At 43.4% G+C, this 20,856-nt stretch overlaps 1 protein-coding gene across 3 annotated transcripts; it reads left to right on the forward strand.

The window, feature by feature from the left end:
* The first annotated feature begins 1,534 nt into the window (after positions 1–1,534).
* MAP3K8 (mitogen-activated protein kinase kinase kinase 8) lies at positions 1,535–19,660 on the forward strand. 3 transcript variants are annotated; one of them, XM_048951775.1, is made up of 9 exons: positions 1,535–1,633; positions 3,465–3,589; positions 4,509–4,869; positions 7,578–7,742; positions 9,262–9,523; positions 12,278–12,384; positions 15,779–15,931; positions 16,560–16,806; positions 18,333–19,660. In XM_048951775.1, the coding sequence occupies exons 2-9, from the start codon at positions 3,555–3,557 to the stop codon at positions 18,464–18,466; spliced, it is 1,464 nt and encodes a 487-aa protein (XP_048807732.1). In that variant the 5' UTR covers positions 1,535–1,633; positions 3,465–3,554; the 3' UTR covers positions 18,467–19,660. The 3 variants fall into 3 exon arrangements, with proteins under 3 accessions (XP_048807732.1, XP_048807731.1, XP_048807730.1); XM_048951774.1 differs by lacking the exon at positions 1,535–1,633 and adding an exon at positions 1,661–2,012 and having other exon boundaries at positions 3,465–4,869; XM_048951773.1 differs by lacking the exon at positions 1,535–1,633 and having other exon boundaries at positions 2,028–4,869.
* The last annotated feature ends 1,196 nt before the right edge of the window (positions 19,661–20,856 follow it).

A 20,856-nucleotide genomic window follows, 5' to 3' on the forward strand; every position in this document is an offset into this window, starting at 1 on the left:
TAGTGTAAAAACTTATTCCCTATATCCAATATAAATCTCCCTTATTTTAGTTTGAAACCATTTCCCCCATCCTACCCTGACATAGCCCCATTAAAGAGTCTACCCCCCAGAGCCTTCTCTTCTTCAGGCTGCACAGCAACAGCTTTCCTAGCCTGTCCTTGTAGGAGAAGTGTTCCATCTCTGGTATCATTTTTGTGGCCCTCTTCAGGATGCACTCCAACAGGTCTACATCTCTCCTGTACTGAGGACTCCACAACTGGATGTAGTACTCCAGGTGAGGTCTCACTCTACAGAGTGAAAAGGCAGGATCGCCTCCCTTGCCCTGCTTAGCACGCTTCTTTTGATGCAGCCCAGGATACAGTTGCCTTACACAGCTGCGAGGGCTCATGTCCATATGCTGTCCACCAGTACCCCCAGGTCCTTTCCAGCAGGGCTGTGTTCCATCTTTACCTCCCTAAGCATGCACTTATTGGGGTTGGCTCGACCCAGGCGCAACACCTTGCACTTGGCTTTGCTGAACCTCATGAAGTTCTCCTGTACCTACTGAGCAGCCTGTCCAGGTCCCTCTGGATGGCATCCCACCCAAAATAGCACCACTGAACAAGTTCAAACCTGACACAGAAGGTACGTATTTCTTAGTGGAGGTTTGCCAACGTATTTATCACCTGTGTGTTTTGGAGGAGAAAGCAGAGGTCAGTGCTGCTGGAAGGGTTCTGCATGCTCTGTCCTGCTGCTGTCCTGGTGCATCGCGTCCCTGAGCACTCCAGAACACCACTTGCGCCATACTTTGAACTGTTTTGAATAGCAGGGGATGTACCTGTGACCTTCAGACAGGGCACTCAGTGTGTCTGGCTAACAAACAGAAAAAAAGCCACATATGCCCCAACACTGAAGCCCTGAGGGGAGCCTGTCCCAAACATCTGTAATGAAAGCTTTGTAATGGACGCAAACAGTCCTTTATAATGCAGATAATAGACAGAAAAGGCAGTGCTTGTCTCCTGGGATGGTGTGGCGGTTCTGTCCCACGGCTGCTCGCGGTGCAGGGTGGGCGACCAGAGGCGCCATTCCCTCCGCGATGAAACACCGGCAGAGGCCGCGCGGGTCAGCACAGCCCTGCCGGAGTTACCGCCGCTGGGACGAGAAGCAAAGCGCTGCCCTGCATCAACTGCCAAGCTAACAGTACCGGCACCCGGAGCATTTTAATCCGAATGCCGCCACCAAATCCTACACATTGTTGTCCTAAATTCCACCAGACTTCCAGCTCAACTTTTATTTAGCTAACGCTTACACCGTGCTCGCGTTCCGAACGGGTGCAACGCTCTGGGTCGCGTGGGGCTGCGACCCGCTGCGGCAGGACTCACAGCGCTGCCGGCGGGACGAGACACAGCTCCCCAGGCTGCGCTCCGCCGCTGCGTGGGGTGCGGAAAACACCGCGCCGCTTTTCCGAGCTCCGGCGGCGCGTCCCGGCGGGGCGGCGCTGACTCCCGCCTTCCCGTAAAGCGAAATAGAAACCGCGGCCGGAGCCCGCCCCGCGCCCCGCCCGCCCCCGGGGCTTCCCGCTGCGGGCCGAGTGGCCGCGGCGCCGGCTGAGAGCGGGCGGGAGGACGGGCGGGAGGCTGCCGGCGCCCCGCAGGTAAGCCCGGCGCGGGGGGGCGCGGGGGTCTTGGGCGGGCGGCACCTGCCGGCACCTGAGGCGCTGCGGAGCGGGAGGGGCGGCGGAGCCCTGTCCTGCGGGTGAGCGGGTCAGCGCCGTCGGAGCTGCGCTCCCCGCTGTGCGGTTGCTGCTGTTTGCGAAGGGCGGGTATGAGGACGCGTTAAGGAGATCTTTTTCTCAGAAAGATCGTTTTAAGGAAATGCCGTTCGTCATAAACGGGAAAAATAAATTCTTGGCCGGCAGGCGGCTCATGTGATGGTGTTGAAATAATGACAGAATTGGAGAAGCAGTCCCGTGCTGTAGCAACTGACCTGAGAGATCAAGCTGAGATAAAACCTGAATCCCACTGAGAACACAGGTAGAACACTATTAGTGACGTGATTTCTCGTGATTAGTGACGGATACCTGGGTTGTACAGAAAGACCTAAAGCTTTATTTAAGTGCCCAACACAAGCGTTGGTATGGAATTGAGAGTACTGTTAGCTTCATGCTGTGGTTTGGGAACACGTTGAGGCACAGAGCTTATGGAGAGCTGCGTTTGCTGTCAGCTGCACTGTGGTCTATGGTATGAAAGTATTATCAAGGAGTGACTTAGTTTAATTGTGGCGCTCACTTGTCTCTGCCCACAAGGGACGGGCCTCTGGAGGCTCGTGTTTTTCTGCACAAAGTCCCCTGAGGTTGGTGTGTAACCCAGCCTTGCTCTTCAGAAGCAGCCCCACAGTTCCCGTTAGTAGACTGGCTGATGCTTTTCTCTTTACTCCCAATAATTCGGCATCATAAAAGCAACAAATAAAAGCCCAGCTGTGGGGCAAAGGCTGGAAATCTCCTCTATGATTGAGAGTAACCACTTGTAGGCTTTCAGGGTAGTAGCGTGGTAGGGTGAGATGCTAGGGGTTAGATAACAGCTTGGGCTTCTGCTAGTTCTTGTATAGGTGTAGGCTGACAAAACCCTGACCCCTCTCAGCACCCTGCTAGATAAATGCTTGGGGGTTCCCCCTCCGTGCCCTGATACTGGGTGCCAGCACGTAGACTGCAGGCTGCTGAGCCCATCACAGGGCTTTGGAAGGGAGGATGTGGTACCGCAGCTCTCTCATGCTGTTTTTTGTTCTGCCCATGCTGAGTTTTCCTGTCCTGCCTCTTGAGCTTGCAGCACATGGTCTGAATTTCTCTGCCAGCTGCACCAATTTACTCATTTTTCTTCGACGTTAGAGCTGACGTAAGCATCTTCCAGCCCATGAGAAATATGTGCCGCAAAGCTTCCACGTCCTTGCGGGGACGTAAGATAGTGATCATAACCAGAAACTGTATCTGGGCAAGCTGCATTGCTTCATGACCTCGGGGGACTGAGTCTGCTGGTGGTGCCTGAGATAAATAGGTTGTGCTTATTTCTTTTCTTTTTTTCTTTTGTAAGTATTTTTTTGTTTGCTTGTCATCTTTTACTGAGAATAGGTGGTTTATGAAAAAGGGAAATGAGAGCTCTCTGAATGGGGTATGTGCTACTGGAGGAAAAGAAGATTCGTCTCTTCTTTGCTATCATCAAGCATGAGGCAGAGAGAATAAAACTCCAGACCTAACCATGGAAAACTTATTTTGCAGTAGTACCTGGAAATCTGGGTGATCATACAGCAGCTTGACTCTTTTTAGCTGTCATCTTTTTCTGCAAAAAAATCCCCTGTTATCTCACTCAGCCTTGTGATTACTACTTTTACTTTCCATGAAGCCTGTGAAACAAATGATCATATGAGCATAAACCAGTCCTTCTGCTTGAGCTGGTGTGCCATGGCTTTATTTGTTTTGCCTTTTTTAATAGACTGCAAAGGAACACTTTGAATCTATCATCGGTGGTAAATACAGGTTGGAGAAACATGACGTCTTTACCCATTATATTGAGACCTTTTTGATGATTTTGTGTGATGTAACCGGGATAAATATAAGGTAAGTTCACTTAGACATTTACGTGTTGAAAACTGTGTGTGTAAGAATGGTAATGGCTGATCGTGTACATGCCTTTCACTTGGGTAGAATAACTCTGGTTCAATCTGGGAATCTGGGACGAGAAAGGACTTCTTGGGATGCTGAATCCAGTTCCTTAGAGCTAAAGTCCATTTCAGCCAAATGGCCGAGATGTATCTTAAAAGTTGTTGTTAGGAATAGTAAGGGATAGTAGGAATAGTAAAGTGCTTGAAACTGCTTTAGAAGTTCATTACTTTCATAGTAACTCTATTTCTGACTTTTTCGTAAATTGGTAAAAATTTCAGTTCAAGTCTAATTCTAGTCAGTCATTTGCAGAAAAGGTGGGTGTTGTATCTCAGCTGGTGATGGATGGTGCTTCATGCAGTGATACTAACAGGTATTTATTACTGGTGGATGCTTATTAGCTTTGCTCTGTGATCTTCTGCTCTTTCTGGACACATCACATAAGTTGTTCACAAAATCTTGGGGATAAATTAATATGATACATTTATATCCCTGTTTGTCATCCATTTCCAAATGATGAGTCCTTGCAGTGGCACTGAGGGTGCTCCATTTTTGCATATCCAGCAAAGCATAACTGGCTCATGCTTCCTTACTGTGTCACTACCTCCACTGAGAAACTTTATGTAAAGTCCAAAATTGAATGGTTGGAAGAGTTCACAAATAACTTCCAAAATAGGTTGTTAGTGGACACTTTTTCTTCTTCTCCTCTATACCCATTCTACTCATGATGACTTTTCTTAATACAAAGTAATTTAAAAATCTAACCATGTAACAATGAACTACTCTCACTCTGATCGCTTCTTTTCCTTCTAGCTTTGCTACTGTAGATTCAGATGAAAAAATGTCCTCAGGTTTGTTTTATTTCTCTTTTTTTCAGGAGTGGTTTTGCAAAGTGGACAGTAATGGAGTATATGAGCACGGGTAGTGATAGCAAAGAGGAAATTGACTTGTTGCTAACTAATTTAAATATGTCTGAAGTGATAGACATCATGGAAAACCTTTATCCAGGTGGAGACCTTGCCGTCTATGAGGACAGCTTAATTACGATGTGTGAAGAGGAAAATCAAAATGAAGAACGTGCAGAATCTTTACTGTTTTGTGAGAGGGAGGTTTCTTTGATGTCCTCCGTCAAATATGGGACTGTGGAAGACCTGCTTGCTTTTGCAAATCAGGTGTCTAACGCTGCAAAACAATTTAAAGGATGCAGACAGCAAGAATCTGGAATCCTCTTGAATATGGTATGTCTTTTTTCTTTTCACTTGAAAATTAGTAGGTATAGGTGTTACAAGTTATTGCTGAATCTAAGTGGAGATCACCTCCAGTCCCAGCAGTAACAGGCAGACTGAGCAGTAACAGGAAGCTTGAGCCTGGAGGGGATTCCTAGGGACATCAGATCCAGCCCCTGCAGTCCCGGGCAGCAGTGAAGAAACATCTGCTCAGAAAGATGCAGTCTGTGTTGCGTGTTGGTAGCCTGGAGATTAGAAGGCATTTCCCAGTGCTGGAGGCAAGTTTAATACGTGCAGTAAGAAAGCAAAAGCCACAGATGTGAGGGCTTACAGGGAGCATCTGGGAGTTCTCCAGTGCCTTTGCTCATGCAGTAGCAGAGATCATTATGCTCAATTCCCAAGTAAAGGTCTGGAATCTATTCTGAATTCATTAACTGCACAAAAGGTTGCAAAACATGGTAACACAAGGAGAAAAGGTGTTTAACATCAACAGCAATGTTTAGAAATACAATATTGTGTAATATATCACACAATGCTAAATGCAAGCGTAGATGTGGTGTCTTGAGAGATGTTAATAATTTTTTTCCTAAAATGACCTTTCTTCTATAAACACCTATGGATATTAGTGTCATTGAACTGCTAGTAAAATCAAAATGTTGCTTTGGAAACAACCAATCATAAAATGGAAGTTTATTCATATATTTTTTGTCTTGCTGTTTTCTTAGTATGTTCTAGATCTGTCATCTGAAATTCTTGCATGCAGTGTGTTTTGTACATGAGGATTCATTGCTTGAGCCTTGCCAGTTTCTTAGCACCGAAACAGCAAAGCGTAATGAGTTATCCTGATTTTGAGGGAATATTGCAAAATGGTCACGTCTTGAATTGTAACACTGAAATGACAATTACTAACATTAAATGTGTCCTATACTTAGGGTAGGCACTGTTTTATGTACTCACAGTTGTTTTGCTTGGATATTATTTCTATAGATGCATACAATTGGTATGGACCAGGTGTTATTAGGTGCACGTGACTCATTGAGCAACTGAGGACTGCAGGCAGAGCCTCACCAATGGATGCATTTCAACAGGCACATCTGCACTGCATGTAGCTGCCGCTCCTTAGCCGGGGTCAGGAACATTCCTGGCTGTCTGCTTACCCCACAGCCTGCACTGCGAAGGGCCTCTGAGTGCCCACACTGAGTTTCTTTAAGCTGGAAGACAGCAGGCTACAGCCACAGGAGAATGTTCAGTTCAGTGTCAGGCAAGGATCTAGTCTGATGCAAAGCCTGCTGAAATGCGAACAGTGTGCTGTTTATTGATCTCTTTTGTTCTGCAGATCCACCCTGTATCCGTGTTGCTTACTAGACAGTTGTAACACATGCAGATTAGCTACTTTCTGCCTGTGAAACATAGAAGTGCGTAGGGGAGGTGCAGGAGGTGGTACAATTTTTGCCTTGGTTCTAATAAGCACCAGGGAGGCTCATTCTGCTCATCCTGAGCAAAGCGCTTGTGTTAAAAAGGCACCCTCCACATCACTTAAGAACTTATCCTCCCAAAAGTTAACTAAGAATGAACTTATTTAACATATTTAGGTACTAGTCATGAGTGCCAGCTTTAGATACTTTCCTAAATCAAAACCACCAAGGTAAAGCACAGATTCTGTGCGTGACATCTTAAATCTAAAACTGGTAATCTTCTGAGATGTTGTTATCTTACAAAGGGCCACAGAAGAGCTGAGCACAGTGAGACCATGTGACAGACAGTGATAAATATCTTTGATCTACTTTTATATGTCTTTAAACATCTTGGTTACCCGTCAGTAAACAGGTTAACAATATTCTGTTTAGCGGTGATGCTGTATATCCCTGATTTAATAAGAAGCATATTTGCTGGAAACATTAGTGCTGTTTTAGCTAAGAGAATATGAAGAGACTTCAGAACCAACATCAAACCTGAAGCAAGACTTCCATCACTACAGTTAGGAGTTTGATCTCTGGCATGTGCAGAGGGAAGGAGCTCTTCCAAAGGGCGATTCAGAGCAAGATACTGACTTGGATGCTCAGGACCACTTCGCAGAGGAACCTCCTTGCCCTGGTCACAGTGCAGAGACCCAAGGCTCTCTATGCATGACCACCTAAAACAGATAGTGCGACTCCCAGTCACTTTTCAGCTGCAAAGTAAAACTGCAAGAAGGTAGCTGGTGAAATCACAGCGGACTTCTTCAACTGCTTTGTAAGCAGCAGAAATTTTGATACGAGATGGAAAATTGAAATTCTTCTAGCAGTCCATTTGATATTAGGAAATGCTGAAACTCTTGCTCACATCATAGAAGATAGCCTGTGAGTAACAGCTATGTGGCATAACAAGTTAGCAGATTGCAGGAAGGGCAAACATATGCGGGTAAATCTAATAACAAGAGGTGGGTAATTTCATTAACCCAGCTGCTGTTGTTGTTGTTTCAAGACAATTAATTGCAACTTACACTTTGTGAGTTAGTCACTTGAGAGAAACGTGGATGCCTGGGCTGTGAATGGATGCCACACCTCACATGCTGTTCCCATTTGGTGTTTCTAAATAAAGACTGCTGAACAGATTGCGTGCATTGTGTACATTCATAAGCAACATATATTTTTTTTCCATCCCATGTATAAGATTAATTAGACTTGATGTAGTTTTAACTTCAGAGTGATTTATTATTTCATTGTAACTTAACTCCACAGATCACTCCCAAGAATGGCCGCTATCAGATTGACTCGGATGTGCTCCTGTTTCCGTGGAAGCTGACTTATAGGAATATTGGCTCTGACTTTATTCCGCGAGGAGCTTTTGGGAAGGTGTACTTGGCCCAAGATAGAGAAACCAAGAAACGGATGGCATGTAAACTGGTATGTTAGTTCAGGAGCTTTATCTATGTGCAGATACTGTGTGACATAGAGCATGTAGTGTATTTTTAAATGTGTCTGCATTACATTCCACTACTGGGCTGAATATTGCCTGTGTTCCTTTGGCCTACGTAAAGCAAGAGAAATGGATGTTTTTAATTGTTAACTTGTTTTCAGCCTTGAGACTTAAAAAGTTTAAGAGCTGTGGAAGTGTCTGGAAGCCTGTATAGCTATCCTGTGGGCAGGCCTGCTACCCTCTGCAGCTGTGCCTGGGGTAAATGGAAGAATTTATGCTTGTCCTGCAGTAATTGTGGCAGTAATGTATCAACATCGAATCACGTCCCTGCTGGAGATGATAACGAAACCCTGCCTCTGCAGATGATTCTGAGATCCCACCCTTCAACTGAGGCTTTCAAACATGTGTTTTTGTTACTGCAATGGCATTTCTGTCATAGTGACCTCAGCTTATGTGCAGATCTCATGGTGTTTTGGACACTAACTCAGCATAAGCTTGAGAGATGTCTCTAGGAGATTGCTGACCACCCCTCTATGTTAATGCAAGCCTGTCTTTTCTTTTAACATCACCTTTCAATGAACTATTCTGAATTGAGGGTCAGCAAAAACTCAAGTGGTATGCTTGTCTATACCCCGCCACTCGTGAATAAGTACCTGCCTTCTATGTGCAACAGAATAGGCAGGGAGTTGTATGTCCTGCCCTTCTGCCAAACCTATGGGCCTAGAAAAGGATTTAGTTTGCCAGTCCTGCATAACCCACTGCAGGGTTAAAGTTATCTAATGTTTCTGAATGTGCAAAAAGTATTTCTCACTGCACTAAAATTATTAGTGTGTTAATTGCTTCACAGCCACAAGCCTGAGGGGCAGAAAATAAAAAGAGTGATAATAGCCTTCCTGAGTGTAAACAAACATTGCCTATTGCTTTAATAATCTGCCATCAGTACTTTTAAAATAAATAAAGTGTTGCTGAGTGCTCACTTTAAAGCAGATTTCCTTTCTCAGAAGCCATAAAATAAGGCTGATAAGGAGTTAAACAAGGTCAGTAACGGTGTGGAGTACTGTCAGTCTGCAGACCGTGCTGAGCATTGTTGTGCTGCAAGCACTGATCCACATGTCAAAAGCGTGTACAGTTCTCATAGAGCGGATGAGGCTGCACAAAGCTAGCTAAAAAAGCAGTGGGATTTTTATCTCCTTCACCAGGAAGTTTGCATAGAGCTTTTGCGTAACAACCACCCGTTTTTGACGGGAATAACTCTTGCTACATTGCTTTTTCTGGAAGACTGCACTTTTTATTAAGGCAAGATTCCAAAAATTCTCTTATTTTTGAACAGGATGTGTCTGGATTAGAAAAGAATAAAGCACAAGATCAAAATAAAGCTTCACATTTAAACAAGTAGTTAAGAGCCCTTTGCTTCCTTCTTCCATTTTAATCTATAGGAAAACTAATGTTAGTATAAATAACCTGGGTTTTGAGCTGCTTTTATGTAGTTCTGTTTCCACCTCCTAGGTGCCAGTGGAACAGTTCAAACCATCAGATGTAGAAATACAGGCATGTTTCCGTCATGAAAACATTGCTGAATTATATGGAGCTATTCTGTGGGATGAGACCATTCATCTTTTCATGGAAGCTGGGGAGGGAGGATCTGTCATGGAGAAGCTGGAGAGCTGTGGGCCTATGCGAGAATTTGAAATAATTTGGGTGACAAAGCATATCCTGAAAGGGCTCGACTTTCTCCACTCCAAAAGGATTATCCATCATGATATCAAACGTAAGTGTGCTCTGCTCCTTGGGGGTGCTCTCTGTTCCAGATCAGGGTGGGGCTCTCCTAAAAGCCTGCTACAGAAGTGGGGTGCGTAGCCTTGCATCACAGGGACGGAGAAACTGGATCGTGCCAACAGATAACAAGGTCGGTTGTTCAGATAAGTTATATACACTATTTACTGCTGTGTTAATAGAGAGGATGATTCAAAAGTCATCGGTCCTTTGCCTTTCTTGAGCAATACAGATTTGAAATAAAAATCAAAAGAAGTTTGAGCAAAATTATCAGAGTGCATGTGCATTAAGCCAGAAGTTTGCTTCTTTCTGCGGAAATTTGCCCTAAATATTTCCCTTCCTAGAATTATAGAATGGCTTGGGTTGGAAGGGACCTCAAGGATCTTCAAACTCCAACCTCTCTGCTGCAGGCGGGGCCCCCAACCTCCCCATTTAATACTAGACCAGGCTGCCCAGGGCCCCATCCAACCTGGCATTGAACACCTTGGGGCATCCCACAGCCTCTCTGGGCAGCCTGTTCCAGCACCTCACCATGCTCTTGATAAAGAACTTCCCCGATGTCCAACCTAAATCTTTCCTGTCTTCTTCTTGTGCCTGCTTTTAGTAGTTCTGTGCCTGTACATGGCTGTTCCTCAGTTTGACTCCGTTTTGGAACTAAATACATAATTTCTATTGTTTTTTTTTCTTTTAACAATTATTTCAAATTTCAACTTGTTTGTTTTTAAAATCCCCTGGGCATTAACTTGTGTAAATCATCAAAATATATTGATACTAAAACTAAAATTATTGGAATCATATTTAATTGCTTTATCATACAGCTTTAATGCACTGCATATAATTTAATATTGAATACTATTCCTCCCAGTATCTCCTCCCCACTGCAAATAGATAAAATCTGCCTGCCACTCTAGTAAGAGTGTTTCTAATTAAGACATATTTCCTCTGTAAATTTATTTTTGCTTAAAGTAGATTTTTTTTTTCTGTGTGTGTAAAATAGAAATATTCAACTTAAAGTGTTAGAATAATTAGTTGACAGGATGATTATTAGGAATTACCAGTGCCTTCTGGAACAGGAGAGATGGTGGGTGCCCCATCCCTGGAGACACTGAAGGTCAGGCTGGACAAGGCTCTGAGCACCCTGATCAAGCTGTAGGTGTCCCTGTTCCTTGGAGGAGAGTTGGACCAAATGACCTTTAAAGGTCCCTTCCAACTCCAACAGTTGTTATTCTGTTATGTTAGTAAAAGGTTTATTTGGAATACTACCCAGTGCTCTGCCTCAGATACCTGACATAGAAAAAGTCCCCATACATCTGATTTCTTCCTGATTGAATCCTCTTCTGTTGAGTCCGTCATGCTGATGTATGGGGGATTGGGATTTTAGTGAGAGAAAGGCTTCCTTGAGCCAAGAAGGAGGAACCACTTTCTGTTGGATTTTAGCAGTAGATCAGTGGGTTGTTTTAACCCTTCAAGCTGTTAAATCACAAGAGCTGAGTACAAGGGGACAATCACCTCCCTGCACCTGCTGCCAGCTATTTCTGATACAAAACAGGATGCCATTGGCCTTCTTGGCCACCTGGGCACTCTGCCCCAAGCCTGTAATCTTGCCTGGGGTTGTTGTGGCCTAATTGAGTGTAGGGTCAGTGTTGGGCTTTTTCAGCTGTGTCACACAAGAAGTGAAGCAGAGCCTGACAGAAACTGGAGTTTAATGCAATCCCAAGGAGGCAGCAAAACTTGCCACGTTTATGGTAATGCTGCATTCTACGTGATTTTTTTATGTTGTGTAAAATCTGTGTCTTCATAGTTATACTTAAAATTACTGATTTATTCATTTATTCATAGCACTTGTAAGTAAGCAGTTTTCTGGGAGATTACTTGAGGAATCAGTATAGTGCAATGAAATTCTGTTTCTTCCCACTGTATCGGGGGGCACTGTCAAGATGGGAAATCACCTGACTCCACTGTTTGCTTTGGGGGGAAAATATATTTCTCTTGCATAACTTGGAGACTTATATGTAGCTGCAGAAGAAATGAATAAGAATTTCTCAAGACTTAAAAAGAAGCATTACGTTCATGAATATTTGATCAGAAATACAGCTGCAGAGAAGGTCTCTGAGTACACTGTGCCTTAGGCAGAGTTTAATGAAGGAAGGTGAATGAAGCTCCTAGATAGTGCTGCAATTCAGACAGGGAACTCTGCCTTTTCTTACTTTTGCATTTATCTTCTTTCATTATGCTGAGCCACTGTTGCTGACAGGTATGGTGGCTGTGGAGGGGCCTCAGTTCTTATTTATTTTGCTAGTGTTAAGAAATCCCTTGGTGACCACAGTTTTGTTGTCTGTAGCAATAGTTGCACAGCATGCTCGCAACTCTGGAGACAGGAAGGCTCTTCAGAGCAAGCCAGCAGACTGGCTGTGCAGAGATCTCCATCAATCCCCCAGCTTGATCCTTTGCCTTCAGCCATTTTCTCTGTTTCTCACTCTATTTTATTTTTGTTTTGTTTTGTTAGAAAAATGACCAGACATTAATTTCTGCTTTTAAACAAACCAGTCTTGCTTGATTTTCTGAGATATAATTAAAAATTGGTCTTGGATCACTAACAGACATGTTCTGGCTAGCAGAAGGACTGGCTGTTGGGACTGGTTGTGCTGGCCTCCTGTTTCAGGCAAACATCCAAATGAAACAGTCACATTGTGAAATAAATGCCCGACATGCTAGAACCTTAAATGCCACTTTTTTGTTTTTCTTTTAGCAAGCAACATTGTGTTTATGTCAACTAAGGCCGTGTTGGTGGATTTTGGCTTAAGTGTTCAAATGACTGAGGACATTTACTATCCCAAAGACCTTAGAGGAACAGAGGTAAGACAAAAGAGGGACAAAAATCTGTGTTGTATCACTCCTATTACTGTGATGCCCACATTCAATTTTGGAGCTTGAGAGTAAATACATATATTACTTGATGTTAATATTTGTTTGTAAGTTTTTAATGGTTTTTTTTTTGTTTTTTTAACTTGCTGAGTGGAGTCAGGTGTTGCACTTTGAAAGCTGTGTTAGCTTCCCTGCTGTCCCACCTGTTAGTGATTATTCAACATGAAGTCAAGGAGGAAGTCGGGATGCTCTGAAGCCAAACAAAGGAACAGTGTGCTGGGGAGGGTGGTTTGCAGTGTGCCAGCTGTTGGTCAGAGATGCTTCAGACTGGAATTTAGTTCTTTGCTCTGTCAAAGATTTCTCCCGAGATACAAGCCATTGACTGGGGTGACCTGCTGAGCACTCCACCTTTGAAACCACAGAAACAACAAACCTGTGGGTTCTTTAGCATTTCCCACATGTCTGTAGTCCTTATGTCCTATGGAGATTATGTACTGCGTGGTTGATGATTATCTGGTAAAATGCTTAGGTGTTACAGCAAAGGAGGCAGGGGCTTTAAACATTCTCGATGACTTGGACTCTGAACACACAGAGAGGTCCTGCTCACCATTTGAGTACTCTCATACCAAAGTGTTTCCAGACTGGCAATTTAGCAAACAGCGAAGCAGCAGCAATTAGCTTGGATAGCTGCTACAAAGGGGCCTTTGCTTGCTCTCTGTTGCCACAGGAGGCTGTTTACAGGAAACACTCCAGCTAAACTGTTGGCACTTACTATTTTGATGCTCTTTCACAGCATAGGCATGTGTACAGAGGAGATACTCATGTAACTGACAGAGAGCATCTTGCTTCCTTGGAAGGGTAGGATAAACTCATATTTCACAGAATGCCAAGCTTGTTTGATTTTTGTTTTCAGAATATTTGGGAAAATACTCAGGCATTTGTTTGTGTTGTCAGAGGAGTTAAGAGTTTAAAATGCTTACTGTATTGGAAGTAATGTGCTTTTTGGCATTTAATGTATGTGCTTTGATCATTTGTGTGGGTGCGTGCATGCTATTAATAAGAATCAAAAAAAAAAAAGGAGGGGAAGGGACATGATAGAAAAAATGAGATGGAAGCCCTGCTATGTAATTTCCCAAGGATAGAGTTGTTTTAGATGGGCAGTTTGCAGGCTTGTGGAGCAGGTGATGGTCCAACCCTGGCTGTTGGAGGACAGGTCAAGTTAATGTTGGGAAGCACAACTGTGAGAAACACTTATCCTTCCCTTTCAGGAAGAAAAATGAGTTTGCATTGTTGAGCACCTGCAGTCATGCCCACAGAAAGCAGACAGTCCATGCAGCTCTAAAACATGCAGGGTCCTGTGGTGTGCTGTATCCTACAGAGCGGTGTAGAGGGGCAGCTGGTTTTCAGAACTGGCCATCTGGTGCTCTGCCGCAGCACGCTGCGTGACAAGTAGGCTGTGGAAAGATTACTGGGAGAAGAGATGCTGAAATTCCAGTCGAAGACTTACAGGAACATTGTGAATGCTAGCATATGAGTTTTTGTGCTCACGAGACCCACAGCACTCATGCTGAGCTTTGTGGAGTCCAGTCATTCGCAAATGCTTTCTTCAGATGCACAGCACTGTTTTCTCATTGTTTCTTCCATGTAAGATCTCATCTCTTGCTCCAGAGTCCTCCTGAGCTTTACAACTCCGTTACATAGCCTTAAGAAGTGGTGCAGCTGTTGTCCAGGAGGGCTGTTTCTGCATATGGCTGTGTAATGACATCCTCTTGTTAGGGCTGTATTGCTGCCGTGCAGATTCCTTCATAGGAAATGCCTGGCTCCTTTTGCACTGGCCAGGGCTGGTTTTCACTCAGGAGGCCACAGTTGGAGTTAGTGTTCTCCTCTGAGGGTCTAGGTACTAGCTACGTACTGTGCCATGTTTCTGTCACTGTTAAATTGCACAAGCTTCAGTTGCAAATATTGCTGAGGTATTTAAATATCGAGGGTGTGGTTAATTCGCAAGAATGCTAAACTAAAACTAGCACAGTGTTTAAAAAAAAAAAAAAGGCTGATGTGGCTGGGTTGCCAGCCCAGCAGCAGAGAGCAGTGGCAGTGTGACAGGATCGGGGGTTGGGCTGCCCACCTTGATGGCAGCTGAGCTCAGGCCAGACGAAATCAGTCTGAAATCACAGTGTGGGTGCACATCTCATGTTTGCTTTTTGTCCTTGTGCAATCGGGGTGTGTCTTGACCTTTCTCACACTCTGACTGTAACTGCAGACAGGTTATACTTCCAGCATCCTTTTTCCTCATGAAAGTAACTGCTTTTCATCCATACAGATTTCACTGTAGTTGCATTGTTTGCATTGTATGCAGTTGTAATTACTTATTTCATAAAAATGGGATTCTGCTCTTTGGTCTTTGTGAGACTTAATTGTGGCAGATGCCTCTTTCTACCACAGCTTTGAGGAGGGCAATGGACAGGAGTCAGTAGCAGCTCCAGACGTGCTCCTGGGCGTGTGCTTCTAGTCCACAGCTCTGGTTGCAGATGTGATGTGTGATTTACTGGGAAATATTCCATGGTATTTGCGTGAGCCTTGCGGCCATTCTCCATCTGGTAGCGAGCAGGCCAGCAATGCGGCGATGATTTAACTTCCTGCCCTTGTCTCAATTAATGGCTTTTAATGTGATTCTTTGTGGCAGGGTGACATGAACTAATTAAAGATCTGTTTGGCTCCTTTAGAGGGCAATTGGGTGAGGGAAAAGTGGAAACCAGGAGCGACAACCAGGGCAGCTCGGTGCTGAAACCTTCCCCCTGCGCATGGCCAGGTGCTCGGCAGCGGTGGGCAGGCAGTGCCTCTCGCATCTCAGCTCTCCTCACCCCAGCTCAGCCGGCAGGGAGGTGCCCTCAGAGTGCTTCAACTGCTCTGACAAAGCTCAGCTTTTCTGTGGAAAATTTTGGATGGAAACCATAACTTGGACGGCAAGGAAATTCTGGTTTAGAAATTAGTTTTAGGTTTTAGGAATTTCTGGTTTAAAAAGAAATGAGAGAGAGACGCTTGCCTTAATAGCTGCTCTGGGGCTTGGTCACACAGCAGGAGCTGACTTTTAATCTGTGCCTTACCTTAGACCTGGCTTGTGCTTCGCTGCCCCATTTCTTAGGGTAGTTCCCCACCATGCTGGTTATTGGATAATGAGTGGAGAGAAAGCCAGTTCTGCCCAAACAGTTGTGTATTGTTCAGTGTAACAGAGCGGAAAATCTGTTCCCCAGCTGGTGCTTGGTCTCTAGGCTGCAGGTATCAGAGGGATTTGTCGTGTGTGTGTTTCAAATCGCAACGTATCATGGCTGGTCATTGCTTATTGTTTTCCACTGCTGATAGTCTTTTTTTTTGCTATGTTTCACAGATTTACATGAGCCCCGAAGTTATCCTGTGCCGAGGCCACACAACCAAAGCAGACATCTACAGCATGGGAGCTACTATTATTCACATGCAAACTGGCATTCCGCCCTGGGTGAACAGATATCCTCGTTCTGCATATCCATCCTACCTCTATATTGTGAGTGCCCTTAGAAAAACCGTATCTCTGCTTTCATTGAAGGGGCTCCCGTACTCTTGTTGGGAAAGCTTCAGTCATATAAAGACTGTCAAAATATTTGTCAGAGAGATGATATCATCCTTTTTGCTGTGGGGGAGGGAGGGAAGAAGTAGGTTTTGATCATTTAGTGGAAGGCTGAAACTGAGCTGGAGTAATCTCTGCGGTTTTGTTACAAGTTGACAAGCCTTGGGCTTCCTGCAAGAACAGGGATAGAACAGGGTGAAACTTGATTGGAACAAGTTCATCTCTGTCCCACTGTTGGTCTGTTTTGCTTAGAAGCTGCAGATAAAAAGAGCTTGATTCTGTAGTTCACATGCTGTGGTACAAAAGTCTGGTGAATTTGTGCTGCACTGGATTTTATACTTCGAATTGCTTTGAGTTTTAAAATTTATGATAACATCTGATAAAAGGTGGATTTGCTGTTGTTACATATTATGTTCTACTTGATTGTACTAGCTTGGAGAGGTGGTAAGTTGTAAATGAGGAATTCCCAGATCACCAAGGTGATTATTTGTGACTTCTTTTTCAATTGTTTTTGCAGTAATGGTATCAGTAGCCTTTATTATTATTATTATTATAATTCCAACAGATACATAAACAAGCTCCCCCTTTAGAGGACATTGCTGAAGACTGTAGCACTTCCATGAGGGAGTTGTTAGAAGCAGCTCTAGAAAGGAATCCTAACCATAGACTGTCTGCAGCAGAGTTATTGAAACATGAAGCTTTACACCCACCCCCAGAAGACCAGCCACGTTGCCAGAGTTTGGACTCAGCACTGTTTGAAAGGAAAAGGCTACTTGCAAGGAAGGAGCTGCAGTTGCCAGAAAACATTGCAGGTAAGTAATACCTTACCTTGCAGCCTTACATTGCACTCTGTAGATTTTACGTTGTGTCAAACTTCAGCTTGACAAAGTGTTTGGAAATGAGCTAAACTCAAAAAGCTTCTGGAAGGAGATCAGTAGAAATCCCAATCAGATTAGGTCAGACCCAGTACTCATTAGGTGTTATGTAAAACACTCATTGACTTCAGCAGGAGAACTTAGCCTGAATTCTGCGGCTCCAGAAGAATTGGCTCATGAAAAGGCCTTGGCAGTCATTTGGGGCAGTTTTTCATTAAGTATAGATTGTTGTCCCAAGATGACTAAATGCATCCCTATATTACAGGTGTTTTATTTATGTCAGCGATTTGTCTTTCAGCAAGCAAAGTTTCAACAGCTGCCATGAAAATAAATACTTTATGCCTCCTTAAAGATAAGCCACACACAAAATCTAACTGTAATGATGCTGTCAACAGCACAAGCCCTTTGTTTTAAAAAGTGCAATGACTGCAGGATGGAATTCAGCTCCCTTGTGCATTGATAATTGCTCTATGAAGGATAACACATGAGCCAGTTAAACAAACAAACAAACAAAAAGAAAAAGCCCATAAATATGTGGCCTCAGATAGTATCAAGCTCAAGGGAATTTTGGTGTCAGCAACTTACTAGCAGGCTTCAAAATGCTTTTCTTCTACTTCTAAAATATATTAGGATCACCCTGATAAAGGGCATTTATAAAATGAGCCCAGACAAGTGGTTCATTTAATTGCACTAATTACTTGAAGAGATACCTGTGCAAAATTTTGGGTGCGCTAATGAGTAACTGTTGAAATGAAACATTTAAAGTAATCACTGCCTTTACATCTATAGTGGTGTTGCTCCTTCTGGATTTTGCCTCATGGGTGCATAATCCTATGACCAGCACAGGCTATCTCAATCAATTCTTTTGAAGATGAAAGAATATTTGACCATTACACTGGAACTCTAATTTAGGTGCTTGAGATTCCAAGACACTCATTGCACAAGTATTCAGGGGAGTTCTGCAGCTGCAAAGTTTCTTCAGACCTTGACTTAAAAGAAAATAATCGGAGACAGACAGTCCCAGGTTTGTTCTACACTGTCACAAAGAGGATGTCGTTTACTTAAATGAAAAGTCCCCTGTAATGAAGGGGAATTCTCGACTGTCAGAAAACTAGCAGTTTTTTCTTGCACCAAACTCTCCTTCAGCGCTGTGGCACAGAGAATGAGGAAGCTCTCTCTAGCTGTGCCAGCAGACAGGGTTTTTTTTGCAACTGAGCACACTTGCTATTTGCAGTACCAAGCTGCTTACTTTTCTTTGTCCTGGATTTATGGGTTGATTTGTTATCTTTCATTTTATTTTATATGAGATTTATTTTATGTTGGCTTTAAAAATGAAGCTTTCTAAACCACAAACAAATAAAAGCAAATGCTAGGCTAATCATTCCAGTAATGCCTTTAACTATGAAATTGCACTGATGTGCTATCTGTGCAATAATGGTGTGCTTTGTGTCTTTTCTTTTTAGATTCCTCATTGTGTACTGGGAGCATGGAGGAGTCGGACCTGGTAAAGAGGCAAAGATCACTTTACATAGACCTTGGAGCTCTTGCTGGTTACTTCAATATTGTTAGGGCACCACCAGCATTGGAATATGACTGACCCAATAACGTTTTCTATCAGAAGGTCAGAAATGGACCTCTACCTCTTAAAACTTGATTTTAAGACTTGATTTTCAAATCTGTACATAAAAATATTGCCATTGTAGGCTGTAAAATGTGAATAGTTTGTAATTGCACAGATGATTAAGCTAAGCCCTTAGGGACTCTAATAAGCTGATCTCAAGCAATGGTATTGGTGCATCTACTGGCTGACCAACAAGAAGACAACAGAAAGAACACTGCAGGAATGTCTTCTTCTGGGGGACCTTCCTGTGCTGGGCCTTACACTTTTGTAAAGCTTATATGATATGCTTACAAGTATTGCCATAAAAAAAAAAAAGAAAGAAAAAAGAAAAAAAAAAAAGAGCGTGCGGGCCATAAGATCTGGTCTGTCTGAGCTGTCCTTAGTGAAAACCTTCCCCAAAAAAGTCTTTTTTCAGTCTTGAGACCTGGCCAGTCTCTGGTTGTTCTCAATGTAAATCAGGAGCTTCCTCAAGCTGAGCTAGTTTCTATATCAGGTGTCTCTGGAGTCAAAGCATCACTTGGTTACAGATATGTTTTAGCTTTGTATCTTCCCTGTCCCCCTGCTCCTTGGGCAGAGGGAGTATCTGGCTGTATCTGTTAGCTCTGGGAGTGGCACAGCAAGTTGGCCCTGCCTCCACCAGCTTTTAATGTTGCAGCTACTGCAAGGATATCTCAGCTAGTTTTCAAGGGTAGGGCAAGTGTCAGTTCATATTGGTAACAGTGGGCAATCTCCAGTCTCTTGCTTTTTAATGCTTTAAACTTGTGTATGATTGGCGTGAGCGCTACGGTTTGGAAAGCGTGTCATTAGTGACAAGCTGTGTTTATGTTCCTATGGAAATGGAATTATATTGTTCTTGCTGTGCCTCATACATTTGAAACACGATGTTTTGGATGATAGTAAAACTATGCAAACTGCATAGTTCTGTACATCCCATGGGATGAGAACGTAAACTTTTATAAAACTCTCTTTGATGCTTAGGATGACTCTTTTTAAGCATTTTTGTTAAAATGGCATACTATGTATGTTGTACACTGAATCTTTTCTGAAGCACAGTCTCTTTTTCATACATCCATTATTTAATGCTGCTCCTTTCTAACATGTAATCTTAAATAGATTATTTCCAGTTTGATACTGATATGGTCGAATGAATAAATCCAGCTCAGTGCCTTGAGAAGTGGTCGCTGTGTTCTTTGAAAGCAGTGTGGGGCTGTGACCCTGTATGTCTCCTTCCACAACCCGGTTACACTACATGCATTGTTCCACATGCTGAAGTGTTGGGTGGAGGGTGCTGTTAACAGATTTTGGACTTGGAACCAACAATTAATGCTTCTGACAAAACCTTACTCTTGGAACACCACACTCCTTCTGGACTGCCTGAATCTTGCACAGCAGATGTGGGCAACATGCACCACTTAAGTTCTGATGGTAATTTCTGCAAAAAAAAAAAAAAAAAAAAACCCAAACCAGATGGGAATAGCCAAGCTGCCCAATGCTGGCTGCAAATCTCTAGACGGCCATCAGCTTTGAGGAGAGCTGTTCAGGGGAGTATCCTTCATATTTACATTGGCTGCAGCTATCAGGATATTTGAGGATCAGATTTCCAATGTAGCTGACTTAAAGAAGAGGTGCCATAATGGTTTGGATACTCACATTTTTCTTGAGAGAACAGTGTTCAATTTTCTGATACCTTGCTGCTGCCTTTTGATCTCTGAGATTTACAGAACCAATAGGAAACAACTTTAGGGGGTGGTGAGTTTAAAATATGTTCCCCAGTTTCCATTGTATAAAGTTGTTTATCATTGCCAAATAGTGGCTGGATGTTATGCAAGTGCTTATCGAGTGCTAAGATACTGCAAAAATGAGGTGCATGTAGGAATTAAAGGTTGCACGGAAACTTTTACTATTGCTTGAAAAGTGTTATGCTGAATTTTTTGCTTGTTTTTTTTTTTTTTTAATGTGGTCTTCCTGTATGATAAACACCCCTTCAGAGGCCTGGTACACAACCAACAGATGGCTGTTCAGGTACACTAAACACCAAGCAGTGCTGCTGGCACTAATAGTTGAGGATGATATTTTAGATGAGCTGCAAGCTGCAGCTAAGCAGGGATTTCTCTCCAGAATGATGCATTGCATACTGTATCTCTCAGGAGTATCCCACAGGGATTGTCCCCCATGCGCTTGAAGCAATGGAAGTGAACCGATGATGGGGAAGGAATGAAAAGCAGTGGTAGGAACACTGCCACCCAGGGGGATGGCTATTGTGTCCCATGCAGTGGGATTCTGCCAGCAGGTTGCCTTTGTGCTAATTCCTATTGTGTCATTTCATTTTTACCTGCAAGGAGACTGACACCAGCTGCAGAGGAAAT

This window comes from Lagopus muta, chromosome 7 (assembly GCF_023343835.1).
Source record: "Lagopus muta isolate bLagMut1 chromosome 7, bLagMut1 primary, whole genome shotgun sequence".
NCBI lineage: Eukaryota > Metazoa > Chordata > Aves > Galliformes > Phasianidae > Lagopus > Lagopus muta.